The 14,364-nt window shown below is 34.7% G+C and overlaps 1 protein-coding gene across 1 annotated transcript in view; it reads left to right on the plus strand.

The window, feature by feature from the left end:
* Nucleotides 1-2,285: 2,285 nt before the first annotated feature.
* LOC103082172 (UPF0762 protein C6orf58-like) overlaps nt 2,286-14,364 on the plus strand; it is a 16,667-nt gene continuing 4,588 nt past the window's right edge. Inside the window, exons 1-4 of the mRNA XM_007447978.1 lie at nt 2,286-2,403; nt 2,719-2,903; nt 3,796-3,885; nt 5,399-5,648. Of these exons, the coding sequence (XP_007448040.1) occupies nt 2,286-2,403; nt 2,719-2,903; nt 3,796-3,885; nt 5,399-5,648 (643 nt within the window). The remainder of the gene's footprint in view (nt 2,404-2,718; nt 2,904-3,795; nt 3,886-5,398; nt 5,649-14,364) is intronic.

The raw sequence follows: 14,364 nt of genomic DNA on the forward strand, positions 1-14,364 counted from the left end.
CCAGGGAAGCCCCGGCCATTGATATTTTTAATTGTTGTTTGGCCAGGTTGATCCATTTAGTTGCAAATGTGCACGAGGAAGGACCACTGTTTTTAAATATAAAATTGGCTGGAGTCCGGGAGGAGGGCGGAGGGCACTCTTAAAATTCTTAGGTAACTGGGATCCCATTTCTCAGAGGTTTTTCTTTAGAGTGAAAGTGAGGTAGGAGGTAGATGGGCCCCAGGGCTGAGCAGCTGGGGTTTGTCAAGTGGAGTGAATTGGAGCTTTGTTTTCCCTGACACTCCAAGGACAAAATTAGTGGCAGGAGCTGAGCCCTGCTGGAGTAAAGACGACCACATCTATCACTCCTGAGGTCAAGGAAACCTCCCCAGCTGCACATGTACAGGAAGGCTCCTTGGGGGGTCAGTAACGGAGGGAGCGCCATCCCATAGTAGGTGTTTTAAAGCCTCCCATAAGCCTCCGCTGGAATCCATCTTGGCTAATATTGGATAGGGCCCTAAGATAGGTCAGATATGAGAAAAGAAATGAGATAATTGGCCAGAGGAGAACAAAGACTCAGAAGAACTGCCCCTATATAAATGATTTGACTTTCTCTTTACTGTACCTCTCCTCATTAAGGAGGACACCCACACCATTCCTCTCCAGGTGTGTATTCCTGTTTTGTTTCTGTCTAAATAAACTCTCTGTGGGCTCTCCCACATGTTGTGCTGTGTCTCTATTAATAAACTTTGTACCTGTTTTTGCAGTTTTTGCCTCCTTGAAATATTCTTGCTTTCAAATGGGGGCAAGAGCCAGGGCAACTTTGCTTCTAGCCTCTAGCCCCTGGTGGTCTAGCAGATAGGATTCCTGGTTTTCATCCAGGCTACTCAGGTTCAATTCCTGGGCAGGGAGCTAAGATCCTGTTTCAAGACCACTAGCTGCTGTCTCTCTGAGATCAAAGAAAAATTTTCAAACAGCTTGAACAGCTTACAGCTCAAACAACTTGCAAGCCTAATGCCAGCCAATGTTAAAAAACAGCTTGGTCCCAGAGAAGCCAGGCCAAAAGTCTTTTCAGCCAATTTCCAGAAAATAACCCCTTCCAAAGGAATAAGTCAAAGGCTAAAAAACCAACACGATTTCAGTGAAGCAAGGGATTCTTCCCCTGTCCCAAAAGAATGAGTCTAAGGCATTTCAGCCTGCTTCAGTTGAAACAGTCTAATCTCAAAATCAGATCAAAATGCCAAACGGGTACTTGCATATAGAACAAGGACTTACCCAGAAAGACGAAACTTAAAGTAGATCCCAAATAAAGCCTACAGAGCATCAAATGCAAAGAGAGCATGAGCTCAGATCTAGAAGAAAGACATACCTTCAAACTCCAGGGTCACTGAGAAAGCAGTGAGCGATAATGGGGTCAGTTGTGTGTACCACACCTGTTTGCTCACAATCCCAGAGCCTTTGAGGATCTTCTGTGGTCCCTGCATGGACTGCCAAAATGTTGACCAAATAAACAAATAAATAGACAGCCAAATATTTCTCTAGGGAATCTGGGTTTTTTCAGGATCAGCAGAGAATTGCAGTTCAGGGTCTGCAACCATGCAAAACAACATGCAAGTGCCCGCATGGCAAGGCAAGGAGCACACTTTTATAGAAGAAAAAGGAAGTTGGGAGGGCTATAGTAAGCAAAGAATCCATGGCTTTTCATTGGCTGAATCCTTGTGAGGAAAGAAAAGGAGTTTTTCTTCTTCCTGTTGGGATCTGCTGTCATTGCAAGGTGTGAGAGCTCTCCATTCTGGTCTCCCAAATTTTAATTTAATCTAATCTAATTTAATTTAATTTGGGTTTCTGGTCTTTTTTTAATAAATAAATTTATTTATTTATTTTGGGCTGTGTTGGGTATTTGTTGCTGCGCACGGGCTTTTCTCTAGTCGCAGCGAGCAGGGGCTACTCTTCGTTGCAGTGCGTGGGCTTCTTATTGCAGTGGCTTCTCTTGCTGTGGAACACGGGCTCTATGCACGCGGGCTTCTGTAGTTGTGGCTCGCGGACTCTAGAGTGCAGGCTCAGTAGTTGTGGCGCTTGGGCTTAGTTGCTCAGTGACATGTGGGATCTTCCTGGACCAGGGCTCGAACCCATGTCCCCTGCATTGGCAGGCAGATTCTCAACCACTGTGCCACCAGGGAAGCCCTGGGTTTCTGTTTATTAATTTTTTTACAACAGTGATGGGAAGGCTGACACAATTCTTTAAAAGAAAAATATTTTGTGCATTTCTGTAAACCTAATGTATCTAGTATATCTACAGCTTAAAAATGAGCCTTGTAAACCCAGCCCTTGATCCTTTCTCTTTAGCTGATCCCACCCAAAGGGCAGATTGTGGCCATGAATCTGGGGATCATCTATGTATCTCTGTGGACAGTTGGTGGGCTGGTGAGTTTAAGGTAACAATGAAAACTCAAATTGATGACCTTTCCTCAAAGAATCAATTCAATCTAGAATCCCAATTATAGAAACAAAAATAGAAATCTGAACTATTGCTTTTACAAAAAAAGAGAAAAATCTCTTTGACCCAAATATTGTGAATGTTTTGACATGAGGTTTGAGACAGTATTTTAAAAATTAGTAGTTAATTTATCCAATTATGAAAATATCAATTAGAGAAAACTAGTAACCTCAAAACTTGCTTTAACTACATAGGACAAAAGTAGGAATTTGTAATACATTAATAACTTTTTGTTTATGCAGATCTTAATTATTATCTCTCTGCAATACCCTTCCTTGCTGTGGTTGATTCTGGCATAATGGGAATATCATCAGACAATGTCACCTTTCTGCCACCATCCAAGGATCAGATGAATTTTTGTTATAATGTTTCTAGCTGTTATTCATCCTTTCCAGATACAATGAAAAAATGGAATAAATTTTACCAGGTTTTGGTAGGGTTTTTTTTTTTAGGGTTTTAATAATACTTTTCGAGAGTAGTCAGGTAAATTTTGAATAATATTTAATGTAAGATTTTTTATGCATTAAACAGTATGTTCCTAAGGAATAAAGTTCTGGTATCTAAATATTTATTAGGATGACAACAATATTAATATGAGTAGATTACTGCATGACATCATATCTCATTAGCACCCACATTAATATGAAGACTGCCCTATCCATTCTTTTCACACCAAATAAATTATATTCAAAACCTGTAGAAATTATGTCTTCATAGTGCATGTTCATCACATTTTCAGATCAAGTGAGCAGTAAACTCTATAAATACTTCTAGGGAATAGATTGTGGTGAATTTGATCAGCTTATTTCAACTCACTTTATAAACCATCACCTGCTCTGACTAAAATGATAATCTGACAATCAGAATCAAATGTTGATGTCCAAAGTGAAGTGTCACGGGTGAGAGAGTAAATGACCAAAGATCAGGTTTCCCTTTAGAGAACTTGTTCATTATATTGCATATGATTAGGTGAAAATACTCTTATACCTCCTCCCATTTCTGACTTTTAAAACTTTGTGGAAAGTTCATTGCACAGCAAGAGAAAAACAAATAAATGAAATACTACAGTATAAAATTCTGAGCATTTCAAAATCATGTGGTTTATTTCTTTCAAGTGGATTCAGTAATACTAGTAATTAATATAGCTAATATTAAGCTCTTTGGGGAGAATTAAGCATTAAGTTTTTTATACTTTAACTCTTAAATGTTCTCCCCTCATTTAGAATATTGAAAAATTATATTTATAAATAGAATTGATTTTCAGAAAGAGAGATTGTTATAATTGCCTAAATATTAATAACATTTTCTTTCTTGGATAGCAGGTAAAGTCATATTCTAGTAACTTTGATGACCTCTTGAAGTACTTATGGATTGCACATGTCTCATCCTTGAAGGTTGCTTGTAAAAAAATTTCACAATAGGTAAGAATGGATCTAAAGTTATTTTTTTAATCTTACACTATCTTTCTATCTTACACTATCTTTTTCACTGGAATCTTTTTCAATTTACCTATATGTGAACCATCGGGAAGTATTATGATAAAGATAAAACTGATAAGAAAACATTTTACTGGATAAAATTTGAAAGTATTTTATAAGTAGGTATATTTACAGACCAGGTGATACAGATAATACAGATATAACATTATTCATTACAAATTAAAAATTAAAATTTCTTTGTCAATAAGAAGGGAAAATGGAATGTAAATTGGTGCAACCGCTATAGAAAACAGTATGGAGAGTCCTCAAAATATTAAAAATAGAACTACCATATGATCTAGCAATTTCACTTCTGGGTATTTTTCTGAAAAAAAAAAAGAAAACACTAATTTGAAAAAAAATATATGCACCCCTCATGTTCATTGCAGCATTATTTACACTAGCCAAGACATGGAAACAACCTAAGTGTCCACCGACAAATGAATGGATAAAGAAAATGTGGTATATATACACGATGGGATATTATTCATCCATAAAGAAGAAGGAAATTTCTCCATTTGCAACAACATGGATGGACTTTGAGGGCATTACTCTAAGTGAAATAAGTCAGACAGAGAAAGACAAATACAGTGCGACCTCACTTATATGTAGAATCGTAAAAACAAAACAAAACTCTCAAAAAACAAAAACCAAGCTCATAGACACAAAGAACAGATTGGTGGTTGCCAGAGGCGGGAGGTAGGTGAAATGCGGGAAAGGGGTCAAAATGTACAAATTTCTAGTTATAAAATAAATGTCATGAAGACATAATGTACAGCATGGTGACTATAGTTAATAGTACTGTATTGCGTATGTGAAAGTTTCTAAGAGAGTAGATATTAAAAGTTCTCAACACAAGAAAAAAATTTATAACTGTGCAGGGTGACTAATGTTAACTAGACTTGTGGTGATCATCTTGCAATATACACAAATATCAAATCATTATGTTGTACAGCTGGAAAAAAAAAGAGAAAAATTGTCTGTCTAGTATATATAATTAGGAAAAAATATCAAACTACCTGAAAATCAGGAAATATTCTCTATAGGTTATTTCAGTTTTCAGTGGTTACCTGAAATGAAAATCATGTGCTCTTAAAGAGATATCCAAATCCAGCAGAAATTGCTAATCCTCTTTGATTTATATCTTTACATTATGAAACAATGAGAGTTGGTCACATTCCAGAGTTTATGCAAGTAGAGCATGTTTTATGAAAAAGGCAAAACATTTGACTAAAAGTACATATTTTCTGGGATGGTAATTTCTAGATTTAAATTCTAAGAACATCTCTTCAAAGTTTCAAATCTAGGGGCTAAATCAATACCACGTTTTTACAGTCTGTAATCTAAAAAGTAGAATAATGTAGTTTTGAAGAAATTAGCTGTTTTATAAGTTCAGTTGGCAAAGTTCTGAGTAGACTAATTCTAAATGCATACTCCCCCTCACTTGTCTATTAGGTTACAACATTACTCTAAACAAGAAGCAGAGTTGGAAAGCAGCAGAGCTTTGTTTGTGGATTATTTAGCTCCACCCCTCTTCCCTTCAGCTTTGATTAGAACATATGGACTCCAGAAGGGCCTGCCAACACAAATGCTTGTTAGTGGGAATAGAGCCCCCTTCATCAGTGACTTTACAGGCTTTCAGAACACAGTCCTGCTTGGTCTAAATTTTCTCCACAAAGTGTATAAGTATACAGGTAGGTGACACAGAGACTTTATTTTTTTTGTAAATTCTGTATGTTGTGTTGATTTCATAGGTAATGAAATATCATTAGAATCATAATTATGAATCACTACAACAGATCGTCTAAAGAAAGAAATGTTGACTTCCTGTACGTATCTGTTTCAAAGTTTTCACAATAACCTTTGTGGGCCTTTTTTTTTTTAATTTATTTTTTGTTGTGTTTGGTCTTCGTTGCTGCGTGCAGGCTTTCTCTAGTTGTGGCGAGCAGGGGCTACTCTTCGTTGCGGTGCACAGGCTTCTCAGTGTGTTGGCTTCTCTTGTTGTGTAGCACTGGCTCTAGGCGCATGGGCTTAAGTAGTTACAGCACGCGGGCTCAGTAGTTGCAGCGCACGGGCTCCAGGGCACGCGGACTTCAGTAGTTGTGGCGCGAGGGCTCAGTAGTTGTGGTGCACAGGCTTAGTTGCTCCATGGCATGTGGGATCTTCCTGGACCAGGGATCGAACCTGGGTCACCTGCATTGGCAGGCAGATTCTTAACCACTGAGCCACCAAGGAAGTCCTCTTTGTGGGCTTATGATGGGTTTCATTTAATGGGACATATTATAGGCCCTCCCTTACTTAGCATGTCATCTCTTCAGGGGTCTTTGCACAAAAACAGCAGATCAGTACCACCACATTTTAGTTTGACAAGGAGATAAGAGAAATCTCTATTTCTTTCTTGGATAAGTTTTGCTATTTTATTTTATTTTACTTTGTTTTAAAATGAAAAACATAATAAATATAATAATGATACTTGCCATGACTAACAGAACCATGAAATTATTTTGTTATGTGAACTTTCTTCAGCCAGTTCTACAGATTATAGACATAAAGAAAAAAATCTGATCCCCTAAATTTCTGGTTTTGGAGGATGTGTATTTCCCCAAAATTTCCAAATCCTAGGCTTACTAATAGTGGAAAACAGAAGAAATCACATAATGGTAAATTTGAAAATTACTGTATCATTCAATTTCCCAGATACTATTTACCATTTACCCTTGTTCTATCGAGGAAAAAAAAAAAAATATATATATATATATATATATATATAATATGTATATATATATATATGCACATATATCTAATTTCTATTCCCTAAAGCCAAATTCAGAAATAAGCTATGAGTCAAAATAAAAATGAATGCATTGTAAATTTAAAATTGTGTATGCGTTACTTAGGGTAACACGATATTTGAATAAATAAACTTTGAATTATAATGGCAAAACTCAATAGGATTCTATTTCTCCCTCACATAATGATTCAGGATGTTTACTCAATTGAAAGGAGGCTTTCTTCCATGGTAATTCAGGGACTTAGGATCCTTCAATCTGTGGCTCCGTCAATCTTTACAGCTACACCATTGTATGCTCAGAACAAAAATCAAAAGAATTAGAGAGCTTAAAGAGAGACCTCCTTTTAAAGGCCTAGGACTAGAAGAGACAAGCATAACTTTATCTCACATACCTTTGGCAAAAATACAGCCCCACTGGATGGAGGATGGGAGGGACTTGGGAAAGTTCATTCTTGCCTGAGCCCCACTGATAGGGGAATCACAAAATCTGTTGAATTGCCTGCCGGTCATCTTTGCCACATCGTCAGATACAGAAAGTAAAATCTAGGCCAAGATGATTTAACAAACTTGAACTTCCCAGTATGTAAAGAATGAGGGATTAGATGAATGGCTAGAGATTATTTCATTTAAAAATTATAAGATTTCTAAATTTTTGTAAGCTCTACTTTTACTAAAATTAGCTTTGGATTTGTTAAGGAGTTTTGAATTCACTGTAGGCTACAATAAAAAAAGAAAAAGATGCAGAAAAGAAACAGTAAATTGGAACATAGTTAAACAAGTTACCTAGCTTCCTCACTTCCTCTAGTAATTGCATGCTCCCACTGATGCTCAGAATTCAGAAACCGTGCTGAAAACCTTGGCAGATATTTTTAGTTAATTCAAGTATAGACAAAATAATAATAAATAGAATATCATTTATCAAAATATTTTTACAGTTGAACATGTCTGGTTCATAGTTAACATATATTAAACTTTTTAACGTAATATTCAACTACATTTTTGATATAAAAAAATTTAAGATTTTTCTTTACACTAGCAACTGCACTACATTTTCTTGTATTTTAGCCTTTATGCCATGATATTTTTGTGACTTCAAGTCTCTGTTACTTTGGCATTTAAAAAAAATTATTTATTTATCTTAACCAAACTTGGGAAAAGTCATGCAAAGGAAAGTTTAGTCTGCAGATTATACCGCTTGCTTGTGTGGCTGCCCTGCCTCACTCTTAGTGTGGAAAAATACGGGGAAAAGAGTGATTCCTGACTCCTGAGACTTTGATGTGTAAGTTCTAACCAATTCCAGTCAAGGACCTCCTGTAGAAGAATTATGGGTAGAGCAAGAGTGCAGGGATGTTAATGGAAATAACTGCTCATAAAATAAAGTAATGGGAAATAAATATGATTTTCCCAACAGAGAACTAGTAGAAGAAAAAAGGGCAGTAGCTCAAGCTCAAGTCTTCTGTATCCTCTCTCTTGTTCATTAACTGATCAATCCTTTCTGACGTATTTGGTCCACCCAAAATTCACAACCGTTACTACTTTTTTCTATTTCCTAATAACATTTCATTTTATGACTATTATTTTCCTTATTTTTAAAATATATTCAACATGTCTGTTATTTAAAATTCAAATACTACAGAAAGTTATTAAATGCAAATAAAACTTACCTTCTCCATCATCATCATTTAACTTCCATACCATGATTTCTTGCCTGATATATATACTTACATATATTTAAGTTTTGGGCCCACTTCTACAAAAATAATTATATGAACTAGTGAAAATAAATGAATAAATTATTGGATAAAAACTCTGTATTTGCATAAAAGAGATTATATGAATGGAACTGTTCTATGCTATATATTTTTAACTAATCATGTATATTTTAGATATTAGCAAGTCAACAATTATTAACAGACATCATTCTCTTTAAATAATAACTTTCCACTGAATGGATTTATATTCTTTCCAATTTTAATCAGTGCAAAGTGACATTTGATGTCTACTTTCATTAATTTAATTTGTTGGAATGGTGACAGATTAAATTGCTGGAAATGAAGGCATGATCAGGTATTGTTGCCAAATGGCAATGAAAGAGTGTGGTATAGATTATGTTCTTATCAAAATAAAGACAAAAAAAAAAAACCCCACACAAACTGTTTATTAAGGTTCATAATTCTGCATAGACACCAAAAATGAGTATTAGCAAACTTTAAAATTTGCAACAGTCTAATATGCAAAAAATATCACTTCACTTTTTATGGGTCTTATTCTTTTAATCACTGCTGTATCCACTATTCTCTTCACTTATGTATCTTATAAATTTGAATATGAAGGCATAACATAATTTTAAAGAGCAAAACATGTTTTATTTTAAAATGTATATGAAAACATGCTAATTTTATACTAATTGAAATTAATTTTGTTAAATTGAATTTTGTTTTAAATAATTTCATCTTTTGGGATCAAAGTTAAAATTTTACCTACAACTTTTAAATGTCTTTAAATTTTCTAGGAAAACTGTCTCTCGTTATATGGAAAATTTTAATGAAGTTAAAAGTTACAAGAAAACTGTTTCTAGAGATTTTGGAATTCATTCTTTATTGTTTTAACTAAATGCTCCTGGAAATGTATAATAAAATAAAAATCCACAATGATAAATTTTCAAGGAACAGTGTTCTCCAATAATAACTAAAATGTTAACTGTCCAGTATAGATTCAGTTGAATAACTGGCAAATGCTGATAAGTTAATTAAGGTAATAAAACTCTGATTGGACTTTTGGGATATTATTCTACTTAAATTAATTTCAAGAAATTTAGAGGAACAGATTTTCATTGACAGTACTCAAGAGGCAGAATATTTTAAATGAAAATCTGAATAGTGAATTTGAATTTCTAAAATGCTTAAAAATGAACTATTGGTTTAGAATGTATTACCTGATTTAGCAATGTTCTCTCTGAAAAAATTTAAAAATTATGTTCAGAATTTTTTAGTTCATATTTTATGGGATACTTCATTTTTATGGAATACTACAGGGTCACAGAGGGCAACATTTCTCTCCTTTAAGAAGAGATAGGGCTTCCCTGGTGGTGCAGTGGTTGAGAGTCCGCCTGCCGATGCAGGGGACACGGGTTCGTGCCCCTGTCTGGGAAGATCCTACATGCCGCAGAGCGGCTAGGCCCGTGAGCCATGGCCGTTGAGCCTGCGCGTCCGGAGCCTGTGCTCCGCAACGAGAGGCCACAACAATGAGAGGCCCGCGTACGGCAAAAAAAAAAAAAAAAAATGAGGAAGGAGGTGGTTTTTTTCCCCTCCCCACTTTTCCTTTGATTATAGAAGTGCAGCCCACTAAGTTCTCAGGGCACAGCACCCTTTTGCTAGCCTGCCTGAAAGCCTCAGAAGTGTCCTATTCTAATAAGTCACTTCTTATTTATCACTTTGCCTCTCACCGAATTCTTTCTTCACTGAGCCATAAAGAACTGGAGCTCCTTGGAGCCCCCTGAAACTGACCTACTTTGTTCCTTTACTCTGTCCCTATCACTGGGAAAACCTTTATATGAAAGCTTCATGTGGCTCTACAAGTCACCACCTCCTAGCCAGTGGATACTGTCTCCTACGAGAGCAACCTTGAGAAATTTGATCCTTAGGCATTCATTATCAATTGTGGACCAAAGGAGGGGAAACTTACCTAATTGCTGTACACTTGTTGTCAGTGAAAACACACACACACAAAAAACCCTAACTAATTATATATTCTATTTGCCAGGTCAGTTTTATGAGTTTTAAAACTTTAATTGAATGTCAGTACTTCATTTTAAAATGTTCTGGACTTTGGTTATAAATCAGCAAGACATATTGCTCTAAATTTCATGAAATCGGGTTACATAGGATAACAACAGAAGAACCATACAAGTTTATTGTCTGTTTATTAATTTCTTAGTGATTTGTGATAGCTTAATACAATTTTCTTTAGATCCTAAACATTTTAAGTGTTAATGAATTCAAAAATCAAGAATTATTAATTGAGCAAAATAATCATTGCATTAAGTTGAATTTAAAGTTAGGAATGCATGGACAAAATCCTAACAAATGAGCATAAGTCAAAAACACCAAAAACTAGAAAACTATATGATTATGATAGTGTTAAATTTTGAAATTACTGTTGTTCAATTTGTTAGAATTGTTCATTTTAATTCATTAATCATTTCCAGAAACGTTGGATTAAAGATTGCAAGGATTGCTTCAGAAATCTCTAGAGCTATCTTCTTTGCAACCTGTGTCTTCATTAAAATTTTCCATATAGTCAAAGATAGTGAATCTGGGAAAAATATAAAATAATTACATGTAAATTTAAATGTATACGCATTTGCTAAAATGTTTATTTTTTTTTAATTCTATGTATTTTGGATACAAATATATATGTGCATTACATGATAATTATACACGTAAAGTTTTTTAATTTAAAATTAATTGACCAGCTCTTCATACAAAAATCAGTACGAAATATAAGCAATTAACCAGAAAACTCGGAAAAGCACACAAACACAGTCAAAGAATAGTAAATTCATATGAGTGTAGTAGCACTTTCTACATTACACACAAATTATAGAAATTGCTATATGATAGTAGGTTGGAGAAAATAAGAACCTTAATTCATAGTTTTATAACAAAAATGTAAACTCCTGAAAATTTTTTTGAATACCATTTGGCAATATATGAGCCATCAACTTGAATACAGTTTCTTTCTACACATTTATTGGTAAAATAATAAACTATGGCAAGAAATGTATACATAAAATGCCATTGTTACATTGCTACCAGCTTATAACAGAAAATAAAGTCCACAGTTTTGGTATATTCATTAAATGGGTTGGATCAATATGTCCTGATATAGAGAAAGCTCCATGAAGATTTTCTAGTAAAAAGTATAGTGCAGAGCAGTGAGTATGATTTCATTTGTACAGACAACATAGGTTTTATTTATTCATTTATTTGCACTGTTTTAAGTATTTTTTTAAATTCAATAAATTTGCACCAAGGACTGATTTTTTAAAATTAGGTGGAAGACCAAGAGATATAAGTGAAGAAAGATGGTAAAGAAGACTTTATTTTCATTTGATGTGTCACTTAGACTTTTTAAGTTTGAATGTATTACATATACTTAAAAATAAATCAGTAAAATGTACAGCAATTAAAGTGCATTTTAAATAAAGAGAAAATAAGTTAGAGTTTTAAAAACAGTTTTTGAAAAGAAGAAATATTTTAGGTTAGATCTGTTACTGTATAAGAGGTAACAGTTTGACAGTATCCAGAATACTTGGTCCCATGCATACTTCTTTTTCTTCCTAGGCTCTTTGGGGATAGGAGGATAATGCTTAATTTCCATTAAGAGCTATTTTCATGAACATCTTTTGCTCCTTTCCATGGAGATAAAGCATGTTACCTGATTAATGGGTGTGAGCCTTCATTTCATGCTTTTCAATTGGATAGAGCTAATCTACTAAAGTCCTAAGATCCAGGAATAGCTCTTTTTCTCTTTTTTCTATCTAGACTAGTGAGGAAGTGATACTAGGATACTGACCTATTCTGCAAACTTTACTTTGGGTACCCTTTCCCAGGTCTAGAGTAGGGGTATGTAGTAGGGAGAACATTGTTGCTGCATGCCTAAATCATACTCTTCAATTGTTTTCCAGCATTAAAGCTGAGTTTCCATTCACTCATTCCTTTGCTTGTCTCAACTGGTTTTGATTTTGGATAGGGGCAAAAAAAAATGTGATCTATTGATACTGCACAATTACCAGTACTCATTCCTTGAAGGATTTAACTCATATATATAACACTAGTCATTACTTATATTGGAGGCTGCAAAAGCTAATGTCCACAGAGACTAGGAAGGTAACATAAATGTTTGAGATTCGATAAATATAGAAAATTAGTAGTGGGAGTTGTGCACTGTGCAGCTGTGCACCCAAAGATTGCTGTGTCCATGGGACGCTGTTCACTGGGGCCAGGTGTTTGCAGACCTGGCCATGTGAAAACCCATGAAGGGAATTCAGGGATCCTGGAATTTCACCGTAAGATAAATCTGGGGTTGAGATGAAGAGGGAGAATAATAAAGAGAAAATAAAAAAGAAAATTAGTAGTGATGGTAGCTATAAAAACTATTTCAAGGAGAGGCAGTTCCAACTCAACTTCAGGAGCTTGGTGACATGCAGAAATATGGGTCCACCATACCCTGCATTATAATGTTTTTAGGAGAGTCTCAGAAATTTAGATTCTTTTCATGAAATTTATCATTATTATATTTTCACAAATAATTTGATATTTTAAATATTTATATTTGTAGACCAAATGAAAATGCCTTGATCCATTATTGGGCCAGTGGTTTGCAAACTCTAATAATCTCCAGAATACTCTTCAATCATAGATGTTTCCTTATTGATTTTCTCCCTGGATGATCTATCTATTGATACGTTGAAGTCCCCTAGTATTATTTTTTTGCTATTTATTTCTCCCTTCAGATCTGTTAATACGTGCTTTATATATTTAGGTCCTCCTATGTTGGGTGCATAAATATTTACAAATGTTGTATCCTCCTGTGGAATTGAACCTTTATTATTATATACTGATCCTCTTTGTCTCTTCTTACAATGTTTGTCTTAAAGTCTATTTTTTCTGATATAAGTATAGCTACCTGAGCTTTCTTTTGGTTTCCATTTGCATGGGATATCTTTTTCCAACCCTTCGCTTTCAGTCTGAGTTTCCTTAAAGCTGAGGTGAGTCTCTTGTAGGCAGCATGCAGTTGGGTCTTACCTTTTATCCACTCAGCCACTCTATGTCTTTTGATTGGAGAATTTAGTCCATTGACAGTTAAAGTAATTATTGATAGGTATGGACTTATTGCCATTTTGTTCATTGTTTCTGGTTGTTTTATAATTCCTTTGTGCTTTTCTTCTTTTCTTGCTCTCTTTCTATGTGACTGATGATTTTCTGTAGGATATGCTTAGATTCCTTTCTCTTTACCTTTTTTTGTATCTACTGTAGAGTTTTGCTTTGTGGTTACCATGAGACTTAACATAAAATATGTTATATTTATAACAGTCTACTTTAAGCCTACAACTTAAGTTTGAAGACATTCTAAAGTTCTGCATTTTTACTCTCACGCCCCCCCCCAAGTTTTATGTTCTCAGTGTCACAATTGACATCTCTTGTCTTATGTACCCATTAACAAGTAATTGTAGTTATAGTTATTTTTACTCTTTAGTCTTTAGTCTTTTAATCTTCATACTAGATTCATAAATGATTAACCCACTACCATTAAAACATGAGATTATTCTGAATTTAACTGTATTTAACTGAATTTAACCTTTATCAATGAGACATATTTCATATGTTTTCCTGTTACTAATTAGCACCCTTTTGTTTCAGCTTTAAAAAGTCCCTTTAACATTTCTTATAAGGCTGCTTCATGGTGGTGAACTCCAGCTTTTGCCTTTCTTCAGAAAGCTGCCTTCAATTCTGACAAACAGCTTTGCCAGGTAGAGCATTCTTGTTTGGCAGGTTTTTTCTTTCAGCACTTTGAATATATTGTGCCACTCTCTCTGGCCTGCAAAGCTCCTGCTG

The sequence above is a fragment of the Lipotes vexillifer genome, unplaced genomic scaffold, assembly GCF_000442215.2.
Source record: "Lipotes vexillifer unplaced genomic scaffold, Lipotes_vexillifer_v1.1 scaffold756, whole genome shotgun sequence".
Classification (NCBI taxonomy): Eukaryota; Metazoa; Chordata; class Mammalia; order Artiodactyla; family Lipotidae; genus Lipotes; species Lipotes vexillifer.